The 19,487-nt window shown below is 39.8% G+C and overlaps 1 protein-coding gene and 1 long non-coding RNA gene across 7 annotated transcripts in view; one reads left to right on the top strand and one right to left on the bottom strand.

Annotated features, from left to right (window-relative positions):
• LOC132829924 (uncharacterized) overlaps positions 1 to 19,487 on the bottom strand; it is a 220,072-nt gene that overhangs the window by 27,143 nt on the left and 173,442 nt on the right. The gene's annotated exons all lie outside the window — the stretch shown is intronic.
• LOC132829922 (protein tyrosine phosphatase type IVA 2-like) overlaps positions 1 to 19,487 on the top strand; it is a 130,327-nt gene that overhangs the window by 100,241 nt on the left and 10,599 nt on the right. For both annotated transcript variants that reach the window (XM_060847342.1, XM_060847343.1), the window contains exon 4: positions 17,987 to 18,117. In XM_060847342.1, the coding sequence (XP_060703325.1) occupies positions 17,987 to 18,117 (131 nt within the window). The remainder of the gene's footprint in view (positions 1 to 17,986; positions 18,118 to 19,487) is intronic.

Here is a 19,487-nt window from a genome sequence, read left to right as displayed (position 1 = left end):
CTCCGAGGAGTAAGCAGGTGTATTCAGTACTTCAAAACCAACTTGCGTAAGATATCAAATGTGCAACAATAGTACTTCTATAGAAAGTTTAAATGTTTTCTTGTCAGCAATCACTTAAAAGATTTTATGTGGCATTCTGTTTGTTCTTCATTGGTGGCTTTTGCTAATTGTTTTGTCATTATGGTCCTTAGAACTTTTTTGGAGCTTAAATTGTTTTTGTTCACTTTAGCTGTGCTTTGCAGTTTCAGAAATGTTAAGTTAGTGCTGAACATGTGCAGCAGTAACAGATTTGCAATGTAACAGTGCTGTACATGTAATTAAATTGCTTTTAACATTCTTTAGAGTGTACTATTGCAGGAGGCTGTTGGGTAAAACTGGGGTCAGAATGTCCTTCTATAGTAAAGGAATATAAGACGACTTTTTTTAATCAACTTTGAGTCAATATTTCCAGTTAGGTGGAGTCTGGTGGGAGGGTGTGGGACGTGATGATAATTTCCTTAACACACTGGAGCAGTCAATGTCCAAATGAAGTAAGATCTGGACAATATTCAGGCTTGCACTGAAAAAAGGCAAGTAACATTCACACCACTCAGATGTCATACTATCTAAAGAGACAATCTAACCATTGTCCCTTGACATTCAATGATGTTGTCATAACTGACTCACCCACCATTAACATCCTAGAGGTTACCATTGACCAGAAGTTGAATTGGACTTGTCATATAAATACAGTAGCTGTCACAGCAGGTCAGAAGATTAGAATCTGCAGCAAGTAACTCACCCTTTGACTCCCAAAGTTTGTTCACCATCTCATGGCAAAATTCAGGAGTATAATGGAATACTCCCCACATGTCTGGATGAATGTAGCTTGACACCATCCAGGACAACGCAGCCCACTTGGCACAACATCCAATCCCTCCACCACTGACATTCAGTAACACCAGTGCGTCATCTACAAGATGTAGTGCAGAAATTCGCCAAAGCTCCTCAGACAATACTTTCCAAACGCACAAGTGCTTCCATCTTTAAAGGACAAGTAACAGCTATGTGGGCGCCCCACAAACTTTATAAGTACCCATCTGAACACCTCAGCATCCAGACTTGGATGTTTATTGCTGTTTCTTCAGTGGTATTGTTGGTGTACTTATACCACATGGAGTGCAGCAGTTCAAGAAGGCAGCTCATAACCAACTTCTCTGGGACAATGAGGGATGGACAGCGAGCAATACCTAAATCCCAAGAGTGAATTAGGAATAAAATGCTTAGTAGCATTCATTGTTCTCATGTACCTTAGTTACTTGCATATATAAATTTCCTACAAGGGCTATAGCATTTAACTTGTCTGCTAATTTTAGGACCGCGTGTACTTCTAGGCTAGAGTGTGTGTGTATATATAGAGATATGCACAAGCAAATTTAAAATATTAAAATCATTTCCACAACTTTTAACTAGTAACAGCAGTGATGTAGAAGTGCCGATGTTGGACTGGGCTGGACAAAGTTAAAAATTACAGAATAAAGTCTGTGTCCTATGATCCTACTCGTCTAGCTACCTGACAAAGGAGCAGCATCCGAAAGTTTGTACTTCCAAATAAACCTGTTGGACGATAGTTATTGATAATGTCAAATATGTTTAAATTCAGGGCTGTCAAAGTTAATAAATTTCTACTATTGGTTTTTAATCCATTTGTTTTACTGTGTTGCAAAATTGTGAAGAGTACTTGTGAATTAGAAGGCAGGAGGTTAGAATCTGTTGGTAAAAATGATAGGGGAGAAAATGTTGGTCCCTTTTAAGAGGTGTTGTGCTTTTAAAGCTTGGAGATTTAAACAGAGTCTGCAAGCAGCTGTAGATGCACAGAAGTTTCTGAAATTGAAACATATGTATCGATTGAAATTGAAACATATGGCTGTGTGATTGGCAACCTAAGCTTGTGATGTTAAGGCAACCAATTTGAATATTAGCCAATTAATTTAAACCAGGCCCGATATGCCAAAGCTCAATTAAATTTAAACCTGACGGCTTTGACTACCCAGAACCAATCCGATTGTAAATAAATTAATAGGTCACAAGGGTATAAAAGATTTTGAAAATCAGAGGGAGAGAGAACTGCCATGTGAAGAGTAAATATATGGCTCTCACACCTTTTAGATGGTGCTTAGAGAGTTTAAAGGTTTTATAGCACTCTTAACTAATATTTCTGACACAAACAAGCGATATAGGAGTTTCACACACCAGAATTCAACAGAGAAAGGTGTTCTTGGTGGAGGGTTAGCAGAGAAGATGAGAAGCATTCTGGAAGATCTCTCCCAACTGTAATTTTGAAAGACTAAATTCTATTGTTTCTTATACAAGTGGGGCTTGTATTTTATTGGAACAACGTACCATTAGGATTTTGTTTTATTTGGGAGTAGTTAGTAGTTAGGGAGGAATTGTTTGTTTGGAGGCTATACTATGTTGAAATTCAAATTGACAAGCTGGTCTTCACTGGTACAGCACTTTCAATTTAATTAACCAGTCCATAGATATTTTAATCCATATTGTTCTTTTTCAATAGACCAGATTTCAGGCTTTGGTAAGAAACAGCTGTTCCATAAATGTTCCATTTGTTGCGTGGATTATAGCCTCAGTATTCATTCCGCATATTTTTGAATGGTATCCAGGGTTTGAGAAAGGTTTAATTTTTAAACTGACCAATGTCCAATTTTTAAATCTTTTGGCCTGCCATTTTGAATTTGCACTAAATTTCTAAACTCCATGAATGCTGGGAAGTATAACATCTGTTTTACTGAATCTCTGCGGTTGATAGCATTTTCTTATAAACAGTCCTTTGTATTTGAACACCTATGTGTTATAATGTGCCATATATTGCAGAAGCACAGAAAACAGAAGCTAGAGTAAGCTATTCATGACCTAATGTCTATCTCAATGCCATACACCCCCCTCAACACCTATGTGTAGAACTTATTGTAAACTCAAGTGTAGTCATTTTCACATGACCTTTTTTAATTCTACAATTCTTTTCCAGTACTAAATTTCTGCATGATAAATTGAAGATTGTGGTCAAAACATTTTATGGAAAATATTTGGAATGATTTGACTTCTTTTTAGCATACCTTACTGCCTGCTCTGCCATTTTGTTTTTGTTATGCACCCTAATACATTTTAATCTAAATTTATTTGTCCAAGATTCTACTTTGTTTTCACCTAGATATTTGAAGCTGATCATCTAGAATACTTTAAATAAAATAATGTGAATTTAGGAGGCAGTGATGTTGTCACTGCAATAGTAATCCAGACCCCCTTGGCATCCAATCACAACAGATATTGATTAGAACAGAAAAATATCTGGTTTGTAGAAATATAGAAAGAAGTAGTGTGGGCCAGTCCATCAAGCCTGTTTCTCTATTCATATGGTCATGGCTGATCATCTGCTTGGTGTCCTTTTTCTACCTTCTTTCCATATCCTTTGATCCCTTTACTGTATCTCCAAAACTATATCAAACTCTTCCTTGAAAGCATTGACTGTTTTGGCTGAGAACTTTTTGCTTTCTATGGCAAAGAATTCCACAGACTCATCACTTTCTGGGTGAAGAAATTTCTCCTCACCTTAGTGACATCCTTTAGGGAAAGAATCTGCAGTCTTTCTGTTGCTTGTTTACGTGACTGTAGACCAACAGTAATATAGTTGACTGAATTGCTCTTTGAAATGGCCTAATGAGCCATATCAAAATTACTACCTAATGTAAAGCAGGAAATTAAGCATGAACATCAACAGGCACTGGCGTTAACAACAGCACACCCCAACCCTGTCAATCTTCTTTACTATATCTGAGGCCTTGTACCAAAATTGGGAGAGCTGTCCCAGAGACTGGTCAAGCAAAAGCCAGATATTCTCTTAAAATAACTTTGTCCCAGATACCGCCATGGCCAACTCTGAGCATGACACAGATCCAGCAGAGATGGCATCCAATTCAATTTGTTCCATTTTATGCTAGGGCTGATAAGTGCAAGTAATATAGGTGCCACACAAGTATCAACAATGACAATCCCAAACAAAGGGGAGTCTGACAATCAATCTTTGATATTGCCAATCCTGACTCTTCCACTATCAACGCCCTGGAGGTTTCATTTATCAAAAGTTGACTTGCTGTATAAATATTGTGACTACAGAAACCGGTCAGAAGCTAGGGATTCTGCAGTAGGTGGGATGGAGTAGATTTCTTGAATTTTTGAAGTCTTTGAGGGGAGAGTACATCACACTGGTCAGGAGTAGTTGTTCCAGGGTTTTTGCACAATGACAATGAAGGAACAATGAAGTAGTTCCAAGTCAGGATTGCAAGGCTTGGTGAAGAACATGTAGATCATGGTGTTCCTTTTCATCTGCTGCCTTATAGGTGTTGAGGTTTGCAAGTGTTGTCAGGAGAATCTTGGCAATTTACTGCAATGCATCTTGGAGAAGGCACAGACAGCTACAACCTTTCAGTCATAAAGAGAATGAACATGAACTGGGCGGCACGGTGGCACAGTGGTTAGCACTGCTGCCCCACAGCGCCGGAGACCCGGGTTCAATTCCCGACTCGGACGACTTCTTCCGGGTGCTCCGGTTTCCTCCCACAGTCCAAAGATGTGCGGGTCAGGTGAATTGGCCATGCTAAATTCACCACTTGACTTCCTAAATCCTGTTTACAAGTAACAAATTATGTATATAAAGGAATGCTCTCCACTTGTTTGGGTGCCTGCAGTTTCAACAATACACCCATTGGGGGAAAAAGCAGTCCGCTTGATTGGTACTCTGTCCATCATCTTTCATTAGATTAGATTAGATTACTTACAGTGTGGAAACAGGCTCTTCGGCCCAACAAGTCCACACTGACCCGCCGAAGCGCAACCCACCCATACATTTACCTCTTACCTAACACTACGGGCAATTTAGCATGGCCAATTCACCTGACCCGCACATCTTTGGACTGTGGGAGGAAACCGGAGCACCCGGAGGAAACCCATGCAGACACAGGGAGAACATGCAAACTCCACACAGTCGCCTGAGTCAGGAATTGAACCCGGGTCTCCGGCGCTGTGAGGCAGCAGTGCTAACCATTGTGCCACCGTGCTGCCCAGTTCATGTTCATTCTCTTTATGACTGAAAGGTTGTAGCTGTCTGTGCCTTCTCCAAGATGCATTGCAGTAAATTGCCAAGATTCTCCTGACAACACTTGCAAACCTTAACACCTATAAGGCAGCAGATGAAAAGGAACACCATGATCTACATGTTCTTCACCAAGCCTTGCAATCCTGACTTGGAACTACTTCATTGTTCCTTCACTGTCATTGTGCAAAAACCCTGGAACAACTACTCCTGACCAGTGTGATGTACTCTCCCCTCAAAGACTTCAAAAATTCAAGAAAGCAACTCCATCCCACCACCTTCAGGGCAATTAAGGATGGTCAATAAATGTTGGCCTCACCACCAATGTCCATATCCCTGGATGATCAGAAGCAAAAACAAAAGAAATCCTAATAGTAACATTATTGAGGGGTCTTTTTGTTCCTATTATTAGTATGCTGAATTGTGTTCAATCTCGAGTTGTCATGATTTTCAGGTAACAATAATAAACACAATCAAACAACATGATTTCTATTACACCTTGACTTTCTAGTAAAAACTTTAGCGTAACTGACTCATCAAGTCTCGAAAATAACCCAATTCTGAAAATTATTTCTAAAGCTAGTGCAAGCATTCAAAACTTGAATGTGAGGTTTTGCCAGAGCATCAATGGAGCTTCCGGTCTTTATGATTTCAATGTACTTAGAAAAGTAGGCCACTTTATCTTCAATTTGAGGGGTTGCTAACGTAGTGTTGTCCGCTAAATAGAGTTTGAAGCTTCATTTCCCCTCTCCCCCCCCCCCCCCCCCCCCCCCCAAAAAAAACCCCTGTCTCCAGGCATCCAAGTTAACCATTAATTTAATAAGCCAAAATTGCAAGTGGGTATCAGCAAGAGTCATTAATGAAATCAATAGCTCAAGTTAGCAATTAAGAAAGAAAATCAAGCCAGCCAGTGTCCTGACAGCAATCTGTGCAGCATTGTTTTTGCTTTTCCTTCTGGCATTTACCAATGACAGCTTAGCCAACAATAACTCAAATCTGCCTGGCAACTGCATTTCATTGATATTTATAAAATTATAAAAAGGCATTAGGATTTGCATCGTGAGAGAACTCTGATTGAACACAGCGGAATTGATCAACCCATTTCGATTCAAGTTTGATCAGCTTAAGCTTTCACTCATTTTGTGCAAATTTCCAAACGGTTCTTGTCTTGCAGCAACTTTTGCGTGCAACTGTTGGAAATCTCTTGCAACGCTGATATTGGTCACGAAGGTCATATTGGACTATTATGAATGAATTTACTCTGCAAAATTTACTAAGAACTAATCTGAATTGGCCACAGTGGTAATGCTTTGAATCAAAAAGGGCATAGGAAGTGGATATCTCTGCACCAAAGGTACAATGATTTCTGTCAAAAATACACTCATTATTACAGATTAGTCTCATCCCAATTTTAATGTTTAATATTTTTCTCATTTTTTGATAGTTTTCCCTCCAACCTCCCCGCCCCCTGTTGTTGCGATATTCCTTATAAGTTACCCTTATCTTGCTAATTTCAGTACCAGTTCTCATCAGTTAGTTTCTTAGCAATGCAGTTGCAAGTTGGACAATGAATCAAAGTTAACTTGATCCTTTTCCTATAAAGGAATCCTGTGGCATCTTGAAAGCAGACGCTTCTGCTGTGTACCTTTTATGAATGTCTGAACACATCTTTGTGATTAAATACAGTAGTGCATTCACTTTGATAAATACTGAGATTTAATTTGATATGTGAAGTAGCTAGATATCAGCTTTGTTAAATGTGTTCCAGATTATATGTTTATATTAAGTTGTTTTAAAATACTTCGTTGAAATTAATGTTATGATGTAGAGGAGCCGGTGTTGAACTGGGGTAGACAGAGTTAAAAATCACACAACACCAGGTTATAGTCCAACAGGTTTGTTTGTAAACACTAGCTTTTCACCATGCCGTTCCTCCTTATATTATATGGATTGACTGTCTGCATTGACTGCCTAATAATGCAAATACAAATTCACCTTGTGTGCACGCGTGCATGAGAGAGTGTGTGTGCGTGAGTAAATACATGTGAGAATGTGTTTTGTGTGTTGCAAGCTTGATAGTGTGTGGGAGTGTGATGGGATAGAAGTCTGTGAGAGGGTGAGTGTGGAGGGTGTATATGTGCATGTAATGAGAGACAGCGTGCGTATGAAAGAGGGTCTGCATGAGTCAATCCATACAATATTTTATAAATTCCACTTTGGAAATAGAACCAATCTGAGTCAATATTGGGAGATAGACTCTCACCTCACACCTTTTAAGGTGTTGTCTGAGCTGAGATGTCACTTTTATAAAACCTTAACTTGAGAATGTGACTTAAAAAGTTCTAGCATTTACCTATTAATGGACAGAAACTTGTAACCTATTCCAAAAGATAAAGGACAACAACAATCAAGGTTTGCTAAATATGTCATTTTCCTTGCATGACACTGTAATCTTTTGCTATAAGTTATGTGTCTTATGGTCCTACTCCACAGCTATCTGAAGCAGCGATGCTCCGAAAGCTAGTGCTTCTAAATGGACTCTAACCTGGTATTGTGTGATTTTTGAAATATATGTTGTCACCTTACAACTGGAATATAAAACTATTCCCATGGAGTTCAAGCCATCTATATGGTAGTTTGTTTTAGATCATAGAACCGTACAGCCCTTTGGCCCATGATGTTGTGCCAAGCATTTAACTTAATCTAAGATCAACCTAATCTACACACCCCTCAATTTGCTACTGTCCATGTGCTTGTCCTGCAATCGCTTAAATGTCCCTAATGTCTCTGACTCTACTACCACCACTGGCAGTGCATTCCACACACCCACCATTCTCTTCGTAAAGAACCTACTTCTGACATCTCTCCTATACCTTCCTCCAATCACCTTAAAATTGTGACCCTCCTGTGAGAGCCTATTCTGCCCTGCGGGAAGAGTAGATAGCCAGAGACTGTCTATGCCTCTTATTACCTTGTACAACTCTATCAAGTCACCTCTTTTCTTCCTCCTCCTCCAGTGTGAAAAGCCTTAGCTCGCTCAACCTCTCTTCATAAGACAAACCCTCCAATTTAGGCAGCATCCTGGTAAATCTCCTCTGCACCTTCTCTAAAGCATCTACATCCTTCCTATAATAAGGTGACCAGAACTGGACACAATATTCCAAGTATGGTCTAACCAGAGTTTTATAGAGCTGCAGGAAAACCTTGTGTTTCTTAAACTCAGTCTTCCTGTTAGTGAAAGCCAAAACATCACACGCCTTCTTAACAACTTCCTATCAACTTGGGTGGCAACTTTGAGGGATCTACGTACATGGACCCCAAGATCCCTCTGTTCCCCCACATTGCCAAGAATCCTGTCTCTAACCCTGTACTCAAATTCAACCTTCCAAAATGAATCACTTCACATTTATCTAGGTTGTACTCCGTCTGCCACTTCTCAGCCCTACTCTGCATCCTGTCAATGTCTTGTAGCCTGCAAAAGCCCTCGACACTACCTTCAACACTACCAACTTTTGTGTCTTTGGCAAACTTACTAACCCAATCTACTACTACTTCATCTAAGACACTTATACAAGCTACAAAGTGCAGGGGCCCAAGCATAGATCTCTGCGTACACCACTGGTCACCAACCTCCAGGTGGGATACTTTCCATCCACTACCACTTGCTGTCTTCATTCGAACAGCCAATTCTGTATCCACACAGCCAAATTTCTCTGTATCCCATACCTCAACTTTCTGAATGAGCCTGCCATGGGTAACCTTATCAAATGCCTTACTGAAATCCACATACACTACATCCACTGCTCAACCTTCATCAACCTTTTGCATCACTTCATGTGAAAGAACAATGACAATTTGAGGTTGTTGAAAATTGTTTATGTATATGTATAAATCTTTGCCTAGCTGCTTCTGTAAAGAATTTCCTACTGATCAGTGATAACTTAGATGCATTCTGGTTAGAGAAGAACAAAGTTAGTACAGTATGTTAAACAACTAATTTAAGTACACTCCACTGTAATACATCTAATATTAAATATAAAGTTGCCATAGCCCCAGAGGACTGTTGCCCTCACAGAAAGAGAGAGAGAGATGACTGGTGTTGGTTTATCCTGAGGGTCATCATACCTCAGAGAAGAGGTGGAGAAGGAGAGTCCCTTGTGGTAATCTCAACTAATACTGGGATTGAACCTGCACTGTTAGCTGTACTGTCAACTAAGCACCTTTCATGATTACATGTAAAGTATGAGGTAATGTGGGTGGCACGGTGGCACAGTGGTTAGCATTGCTGCCTCACAGCGCCAGAGACCTGGGTTCAATTCCTGCCTCAGGCAACTGTCTGTGTGGAGTTTGCACATTCTCCCCATGACTGCATGGGTTTCCTCCCACAGTCCAAAAATGTGCAGGTTAGGTGAATTGGCCATACTAAATTGCCCTAGTGTTAGGTGAAGGGGCAAATCTAGGGATTGGTCTGGCTGGGTTGCTCTTCGGAGAGTCAGTGTGGATCTGTTGGGCCGAAGGGCCTGTTTCCGTACTGTAAGTAATCTAATGTCACTGTTAATACAGTCTGATACCCGAGCTGCAAATCTTTTCAAAATCTCTAAACTATTAAAACTATTAGATCAAAAATTCAAATCAAATGTAGTATGGAAGTTAGCTTGCTGAGCTGGAAAATTTGTGTTCAGATGTTTCATCACCATACTAGGTGACATAATCAGTGAGAGCTCTCGGTGACGCACTGGTGTTATGTCCCACCTCTCTCTTTACAGGTCTTGGTTTCTTAAGGTAGATGATGTCATTTCCGGATCTCTTTCTCTTCTCCGCTCACCCCCCCAACCACCACATCTAAAATTAGTTAGATATTGGTTAGAATGCCATGCCTCGTGTAACTTTTGTTTCAACTGTCCTAGGGTTTGTGTGTTGTCCCAGTCAAAGTGGTGTCCTTCCTTGTCTGTATGTTTGGAAACTAGTGATAGTGGGTCATGTCTTTTGGTAGCTAGCTATTGTTCATGTATCCTGGTGGCACGTTTCCTGCTTGTTTGCCCGATGTAATATATTTTAAAGGTCTTGCATGGTATCTTGTAAATAACTTGAATTACTGGTAGTATCTAATGAATCCTTTAGTTTCATTAGTTGCTGTTCAAGTGTGTTGGTGGGTTTGTGGGCTATCATGATGCCAAGGAGTCTGAGCAGGAATCATGTTAATGTCTTGAAGTAGCATATTAATTGTGACTCCACTATTTCTGTTTTCCCCACTATCAACTCCCAGTCTCATCCTTGAGGACCAACATTTGCTTTAGCCATGCTTCCCTTTTATATGTGTAAAGAAACTTCTGCCTGTTTTTATATTCTGCACTAGTTTCTTTTTATAATTTACCTTTACTCTCTTTATGACTTTTTAAGTAATTTTTTATTGCTCTTTTAAATGTTTCCCAATCTTCCAACCTGCCACTCTCATTTGCAATATGGTACGCCTTAGTTTTTGTCTTTTATATTATCTTTAGCTTCCTTGTTTAGCCATGGATTTTTTTCTTTTTCTTTCTGGAATATATTTTAGCTGTGAGCAATTGAGTATCACCTCAAACTTCTGCCACTGCTCATCAACTGTCCTACTTTTGGGTCCACTAGGGCCAAATCTGTCCTTGAACCTATTTGTTTAACTCCAAGATACTAGTGAGAGACTCCAGTTTCTTGCCTTCCAGTAGAACTTGAAATTCTATCATGCTATGATTACTCTTCCCTTGAGGATCCTTCACTATAAGATGATTACTAATCCCACCTCATTACCCAGTGCAAAAACCCAGAATAGCCTGGACCATGGTTGGTTCCACAACATATTGCTTCAAGAAACAATCTCTAATACATTCAATGAACTCTCACTTGAGGCTACCGTTGCCAATTTGATTAATTTGGTGATTTTAATATGCATTAAAATGAATGATTACTGTTGTATCTTTCTTGCAATTCCCCAATATTTTCAGTGTAAAGTGACGACAGCAGATGCTGGAGTTCAGAGTCAAGAGTGTGGTGCTGAAAGATGACAGCAGGTCAGGCAGCATCCATGGAGCACTCTGCCCCACTGCAGGACCACAAATCGGGACTTGTAGATTATTCCCACCAAGGGCGGCTTTTCCTTGCTATTTCTACCCAGACCTGTTCTACGTTTTAATCTCCAGCACTGAGATCCTTCCTCATTACATCTCTGATGTACTCCTTTACTGCAAAGCTAGGCCATCTTCTTTTCCTCCTTCCTTATCGTTTTGAAACAGGGTAGCTTTGGATTTTCACTTCTCATACCTGGTCTTCCTGCAACCACACCGGAAGCAAGAATCTTGAACATGTTGGACAAGGACAAGAGTTTAGATTACGACGGCACTACTTCCAGGATCTCTCTTCCTGCCTCACTCATAGTCACACCCTCCTGCCCTAACCACTGACTGAATTTGAGATAATTAATCTAAGGGGTGTGTCTTCCTCTGAAACAAAGCGTCCAGTTAACTCTTTCCCTCCCTGACGTGTCCCAGCTCAGACTCTAGCTCATCAATTCTGAACCAGATTTCCTCAAGCAACGAACACTGTAGGTGTGGTCACTAAGAACCCCAGTGGGGTCCACCAGCTCCCATGTCATGCAAATACAACAAAAAAAAACTGCACGTCTGAAACAAAAATAGAAAATGCTGGAGTTAACATTTTGGGTCCAGTGATCCTCCTTCAGAGCTGTAGCTAGTTAAGGTTTTAACAGTAGGTGAAGGTGGAGCCAAGAGGTAGACAGAATAGTAGTTGTGCAACAAAGGAATGGGTAATGCTTTGCTTAGAATCAACAGCTGCTAATGGGGACCATTAGTAGCTGACAATGGGCTGATTGTGGTGGCAGCCCATCTGATGACACATCCTGGGTATGGGTAAAGAACATGGAAGATGATGCTCAGGCCCCAAAATTATTGAACTCTATTATTAATTCCTAAAGTTTGCAGGGACCCAGGTGGAAAATAAGATACTGTTCTCCTAGCTTGTGCTGAACTTCGCTGGAGCACTGCAGCAAGCCTGACACAGTTGTTGGCTACGAAACGTAACGGTGTATTGAAATGGCAGGCAACTGGAAGCTCGGGGTCATTTTTGTGGACAGAACTTGGGTGTTTTACTTAGTGGTCACCCAGTCGATATTTCATCTCCCCAGTGTAAAAGAGACCACATTGTGAACAGTGAATACAGTAGACTAGATTGAGTGAAGTGCAGGTAAATCACTTGTTAACAGGGCTTTGGATAGTGAGAAGGAAGAAGATAAACAGGCAGGTGTTTACCATTTCTGTGATTGCATAGGAAGGTGCCGTGGAGGTTTATTATGAGTGGAGGAGTAGTAGCCCAAAGTGTTCCAGAAGCAACATCTCCTGTGGACGGCTGACGAGGGAGAGAAGAGGATCATGTCTGGCCGTGGCATTCTGCTAGAGCTGATTCAAATAGTGGCTTATAATCTTTTGGATATGAATGCTGGAGTGGTGAATGAGGACCAGGAGAATCCTATTGGTATTGTGGGTGGAAAGAGAAGGGGTGAGGATTGAAAAGCAGGATGAGTCAAACACACCTGAAGCCTCTATCAACCACATAGTGAGGAATTCTTGATGGAAGAGAAAAGTGGACAATTGTGGAAGCTGGTATTGTTGGAATGGAGAAATTAGAAACATGGAATAGAGTCTTCACAGGAAGCAGGTGCGAGGATGTATTGTCCATGTAACTGGGAGTGACGGGGTTTGTAATCTCTCCCCCAGATGCTAAGTTTCTCGAGCGATTTCTGTTTTGGATTCAGGTCCAGCATTGTTTAGTCCTGCACTTCTATTACATAACCCAACTTTTAATTTTTTTTTAAAGTTTCCTTCAGGTTTTTATTTTTATATCTGTAAAATCTTCTCCTTTTTACCTTTAATCTGTAGCAGCTGGTAATCAAATTAGCAACTATTACTAACCAATGAACAAATGGGTTTTCCTCTAATGTCACTTTGTTTATGCTGGACCCTGATCCTGGGCTTCAATTTATTCTGTTAAAAGGACCTTACAAACTATGAACCAAGAAAAAATCAGAAGTACCACTTCCACCCTGCACCGAACTTCCATGCTACTCCAAAATCCCAGACACAAAACATTCACACAAAGCTTATTGGCTTACTGATTCTTTGAAACACTATTTGAAACACTTGGGTGCTTTCAAATGTACTCGTAAGTACTTTCAAACATAATTTGGTTAGAGGCATTAGCAAGCCAAGAACAAGCTGAGAATGGCAGCCTGCATGGATTACAAAACTGGAAACATGATGACTACTGAGCTGATTTTCCAACAATGAGCAGCCTTGTGTCTTGGGAGATGAGCATCCCATTTTGTAATGGAGGCAGGCTCAATATGAGGCATTGCAGAGGACATTGGACAATTATTTGCATATAAATAATGTGTAACAGTGTGGAGATGAAGCAAGAGATTGGCACTAGATAATGATACTCATTTGAAGAGCTGATGCAGACATAATGGGCCAAATGGTATCCTGTACTATAAGACTTCTGTGATTCTGTGAAATGGGTAGCAGACAGAATGGAAAACAGCTGTAGAATGGTGAGGTATTCATGTAAGAATGGAACCATAGAGTTAGGAGAGTACTTGTGTGGAATGGCTATTTAGTGGGATGATTAATGAAGGGTGGATGACCTGATTTGGGGAAAGGTTGTAAGAGCATCCTCCTTCGTTTTAATTCTTACTGTCCAATTTCCTGGATGGGTGCAGTTCCAATGACACTGAAGAACCTTGACACCATCCAGAATAAAGCAACCTGCTTGTTTGGTGCCACATCCATGAGCGTCCACTGTAGACCTCCACTAGCAGCAGTGTGCAAGATGCACTGTAGAAATTCACCAGACTCCTTCGACAGCACCTTCAAATTAACAACCACTACCATGTAGAAGATAAAAAGACAGCAGATACATGGGAACACCACCTGCAGGTCTCGTCCAACCACTTGCCATCTTGACAAGAAAATATATCACTGTTCCTTCACTGTCGCTGGGTGGTAAGGTGCTGTGAACAGAGGAAAAAGTGCATAGGTTGACAGTTACTCCAGTTCTGGACAAGATTTAAATGTTGTATTATTGGACCTCTGAAAGAATCTGTACATTTTCACCCTTAATCTTATTTGTGGTCTTATAAAACAACTTCCTTACCCCCTTAATTATTGCTACTATTCCAATATGTCCATGTTAGTCTTAACACTAGGATATAATTTATACCTGCATTCTGCTGTGTAACTGGTAAACTGAAGCTGAGGGCCTCTTGGCTCTATGCCACCAATTTAAATAGCAACAGTGTTCTATTTCCTGGTCAGATGCCACAGAGCAGTCTTTGTACCTGAAGTCTAGAGTAGTTGAATTTGATCAGTTTCACTTGGCGTCCATGTAAATGATACGTGGACCTCTGCTCATGGCAACTCTGTCGGTTCTTTTTTACATGACACATTGAATGCTCTTAGATTTGCATTGACAAAAACTAATAGGAGATTTTAATCAATTTATTTGAACTATTATGGAAGCAGAGATGTGCCTGAATGCGCACAAACCCAGCACAGACTTAATGTCATTTCTTACTGAAAATCTATCGTATGTGATAATAACTTGTGAGCATATGACCCATGTTGCATTTCTGTCCCTTGCTACATCTGGTCTAGGAGGTCATGCTGTATGCCCTTGAAGTCCGATCAAGTCGATTTCATTGTTTTTCTAGTTGAACATGACCAGTTTAAAAGAAATCCTAAATTTTATTCCTCTGAAATTTTCTGTGAAACCATCCCGAGGTTTTTACAGAAAATGTAAGTCTAACATTAAAATGTTTTCACAACTGAGATTTTTGAGTGTTGTACCTTTGTGTTCCTTATTTCCTTCATATTTTCTTTACTGCATCATCTTTGTGCTGTCTTAAGATTCTGTAAGAAAAATCTTTCAAATCTTCAGCTGAGATAATTGCTTCCATGAAGGAAAAAATGGTGGGTGACTGCATCTTTGGCATTCTACTACTTGCACTGAACAGAGGCCATAAAAAAAAACAAAGGTGTAGAAACGATGAGGTGGTTATTAAACTGTCCCATATGCCATGTCCACTTTCCCTGTCTGAAAAGTTACCCTCCAGAACTGTTAGGGATGGTAACTACTTTGGAATGCAACTCCTCCAGAAGGATGCTCACACTACCCTGAGGGTGATTAGAGATGGGCAATAAATACTGATTTACTGAAATAGGTCAGAACCAATAAAGAATAATTGTGTTTTTAAAATTGCAGATATTCTGCAGCTTGCCTTTGACATTAATTTAGAGGTGCTGGTGTTGGACTGGATTGGACAAAGTCAAGTCACATGACACCAGAGTGTATAGTCAATAGATTTATTTGAAATCACAAGCTTTCAGAGCACTGTCCCTTCATCAAATGACAATGACCAACATTAACCATACATCATTCTGCAAAGTATTGAACTGGAGCAAATTGTGCTAAACATTCCGCATTTTAAGTTTCACATGTAGATAAGCCAGTGGCCTTAACAGTCGTCTTTGTGAAGATTGTACTCTGTTGTTTACCCATTTTCCTGGATAGGAATTCGTGAAAATTCTGAATAGCACTGATTCTTCAGCTCCTAATACTGTGCTGAATTTCATGTCATTCATGTCTGGATGCTAAATTGAATCTGGTGTTAGATTTAGGTTCAATTAACTGAAAACTATAATGTGGTTGCTATCTTTATAAAAAGAATCTGAACAAACTGCAACTCTACTAATGTAAAAATGGCTTTCTTGAACTGAGAAGTGTTGAATAACAGAATTGTAGAATGGTTCGGAACAGAATTTAATCAGGAACATCAAACAGTAGAGATGGCATAATGGCTCAGTGGTTAGCATTGTTGCCTCTCAGCGACAGGGACCTGGGTTCGAATCCAGCCTTAGGTGACTATCATTGTGGATTTTGCAGATTCTCCATGTGTCTGTGAGGGTTTACTCTGGGTGCTCTGGCTTCCTTCCACAATCCAAACATGCAGGTTAGGTGAACTGGCCATGCTAAACTGCCCGTAGTGTATTTGAATGTGTAGGTTAGATGCAGTGGTGAGGGGACATGTCGAGTAATAGGGTAGGGAATGAGTCTGGGGTGTGCAGTGAGTCTGCTGAAAATGTGTTGCTGGAAAAGTGCAGCAGGTCAGGCAGCATCCAAGGAGCAGGAGAATTGACGTTTCAGGCATGAGCCTTTCTTCAGGAATGAGTCTGGGTGGGTTCCTCTTTGGAGGGTCAGTATGGACTTGTTGGGCCAAATGGCCTGTTTCCACACTGTAGGGATTCTGAAACACGCAAGGGCACAAAGTGAGGATGTTAACTGATGAGCCAGAGGAATGAAAAAAATTATAAAAGGCATTCAAGCAAAAAAGAGAGAAAGAAAAAGGACACTTGAAAGAAAAAAAATACTTGACATATCATTTGGTTTTGTTAAAATCTTTTGAAATCTTATTTAATACATATGCATCAGTGAATGGTTAGGGAGTGATTTGCCAGGTGTGTTTATAGTCCTGTCATAAGTTGAACCATGGGTATTTGTTCTTAAATTGCCTGCTGTCTTTTTACCTTAAAGTTGATGCTTGTTTTTGTAATAGTGTGGAGTTCCTGTTTGTTTAACAAGTTGATGATTGTGACTTTACTGAATTCTTGTATATTTGATAGGTTGAGGATTGACCTAAAATGGGCTCATGAGGCTGATCTGGTCAAGCAAAGAAGCTCTCTTTCTTTCTCCATATGACATCAGTAATGCCAATTATATTCAAAAAGTTCCGTTAATAGGGTGCTTCACTGTATAACGATTTGGTGATGCTTTGCCAGATACTACCATTAAAATTTTGGTGGAGGGGAAGCAGCTTGTTGGGATATAAATGTGCCTCAAGACTTTCAAAATTGTTTTTAAAAAAATAATGTAATGACATGAATGAGGGCTCCTCTTTGACTTGTGTGTGAATTTCAACATACGTCACTAAAATGTTCCTTTATTGAATAACCTTGCATTCAATGCATAAATAGTGTGATTGTGAAGAGCATGTTTTTTCTCCATGTAGACTATTCATCTTCATGGTGGCACCTCAAAGAACGAAGAAAATACCTTTGCAAGTTAATTTAGGCTGACCCTTTGAACAATAGGGCACCTAAGTGGTTAACACTGCTGCCTCATAGCACCAGGAATCCAGGTTTGATTCCAGTCTCTGGCGACTGTGTGGAGTTTGAATGTTCTGCCCGTGTTTGCGTAAGTTTAGTCCAGGTGCTCCAGTTTCCTCCCACAATCCAAAGATGTGCAGGTTAGGTGAATTGGCCGTGCTAAATTGCCCCATAATGTTCAGGGATGTGTAGGTTCAGAGTAAATGTAGAGTAATAGGATAGGGAATGGGTCTGAGTGGGTTACTTTTCGGAGTGTCGGTGTGGACTTGTTGGGCCAAAGGGCCATGTTTCCACACTTTAGGTCATTCTTTGATAATATGGTAGTATAAAATGTCTGACAGGATGGCAGTTTCTCCTGCTGCCATTCCAGATTTATGGGTCATTCATTTGAAGATGCATCCAACTGTGCATGCTGCTTCTGATTGATACATCTAGTTGATTGTCAATTGTTGAGGATATTTTACCTGCCTTATGGTTAATTGTTAGAAGCAGTGTTTGTCTCAAATGTAGAATGATCTCTAATTTCTTGTGTTCTATACAGAGCAATAAAATGTTTTGGCATGGGCAATTTTGCCACATTTATTGTGATGTATTTGTTTTTACTATTAATGTCTTTCATTTGTGTTTCATGTAGGACTGGCCATTTGATGATGGAGCCCCACCTCCTACTCAAATTGTGGATGACTGGTTGAACCTGTTGAGAGAGAGATTCCATGATGAACCTGGATGTTGTATTGCTGTTCACTGTGTGGCAGGATTGGGGCGGTAAGGAAAAAATTGGTTACAATTGTAATTCAAATTTTCATAGTCTTAAATATAACAACATCCAATACACCTTATGGATGATCATTAAAAAGATAAACACAACAGAATCAGCTGGTAACATGCCAGCCTCTTTGGTATTGCCAGGGTAGAAGACTTGGCATTGACAAGTTGACAGCTTGTTGAATTTTCTTTCCCTTTAAAGTTGACGTTGTCAGGTATTCTTTTAACTGTTATCAGAAAAAGATGTGGCTATTTTCTTTGATAATTTAGAAAATGGGTAAAAGAGGTTCCTGGCAAATTCTTTTCTCTCCTTTATTACTTGTTATTTGACTATAGACTACTATCTGGATGAAGGGTTTTTGCCCGAAACGTTGATTTTCCTGCTCCTTGGATGCTGCCTGATCTGCTGTGCTTTTCCAGCACCACTCTAATCTTGACTACCATCTGGAAGTTGGCTACATCACCCATGTATTTTTTTACACCTGTTTAATATTACGTTCGTTTATTTGGCTTTTGGCAGTTGCCATGTTTCATGAAATTGAGATTGTTAGGGGATTATCTGTGACTGTCCCATTTAATGCAAACCATTTGTGAGTTATGCCTGGTGAGCATGCATGCCAACCTAGCAAATGGGCAAGATCTAAACACTACTTCCAACAAGCCAAATAAGTTGACAAATTGAGAATAGCCATGAGGGCCACTACACTTTGAGTGATAAGTAAAAGTCAATTTATTACTTTTATCTGAGTGAAGAAACAGAAGTACGTGGAAATCTGAAGTGTAAATCTGAATATTGAATTGGAAAACCAGGACATCATTCTTGTCTTGAGAAATTTTAGCTTTTCTCCTACAATGTTTCATTTTAAGCATTTTATTTCTCCAAAATAATTGGAAAAGGGAGAGAAAAGCAGTAAAAGAGGGAGAAAAATGAGTGACAGTAGGAAAATAGATTATAATCAGGGAGAGTAAAAAATTGTTTTGCAATAGGAAATTGGGGTATAGTGTCAGACAGTAATGGTTGATTTTTGTGTACTAATTGTGAAATGGATGGAGAAATTATTTCCAAATAAGAAAAATTGTTTCTATGAAAATGTGTAACAATTGATGAATTTTGTTTTGGGTAATGTTGATTTCTGACCCCAAGTTTTGGTTGATTTTGTTTTTAGAACGGGAACCATTTTCTTAAAAATCAATATTCACAATTTGTAATGTCGCATGGTAGCTCTTGATTGTGTAAACATTTTTCCCAAGCCCCTGCTAATAATATAGAATTAACCAGACTGTTCTTGTTTAGGAGGGAAATAGTTTTGTTGTTGATTCACCAGAGACAATTCACACAAGTCTTGGTCCTTAATGAGTCCAACCCACTC

This window comes from Hemiscyllium ocellatum, chromosome 30 (genome assembly GCF_020745735.1).
Source record: "Hemiscyllium ocellatum isolate sHemOce1 chromosome 30, sHemOce1.pat.X.cur, whole genome shotgun sequence".
NCBI classification, from domain to species: Eukaryota; Metazoa; Chordata; class Chondrichthyes; order Orectolobiformes; family Hemiscylliidae; genus Hemiscyllium; species Hemiscyllium ocellatum.
This window is presented reverse-complemented; position numbering and strand designations above follow the sequence as displayed.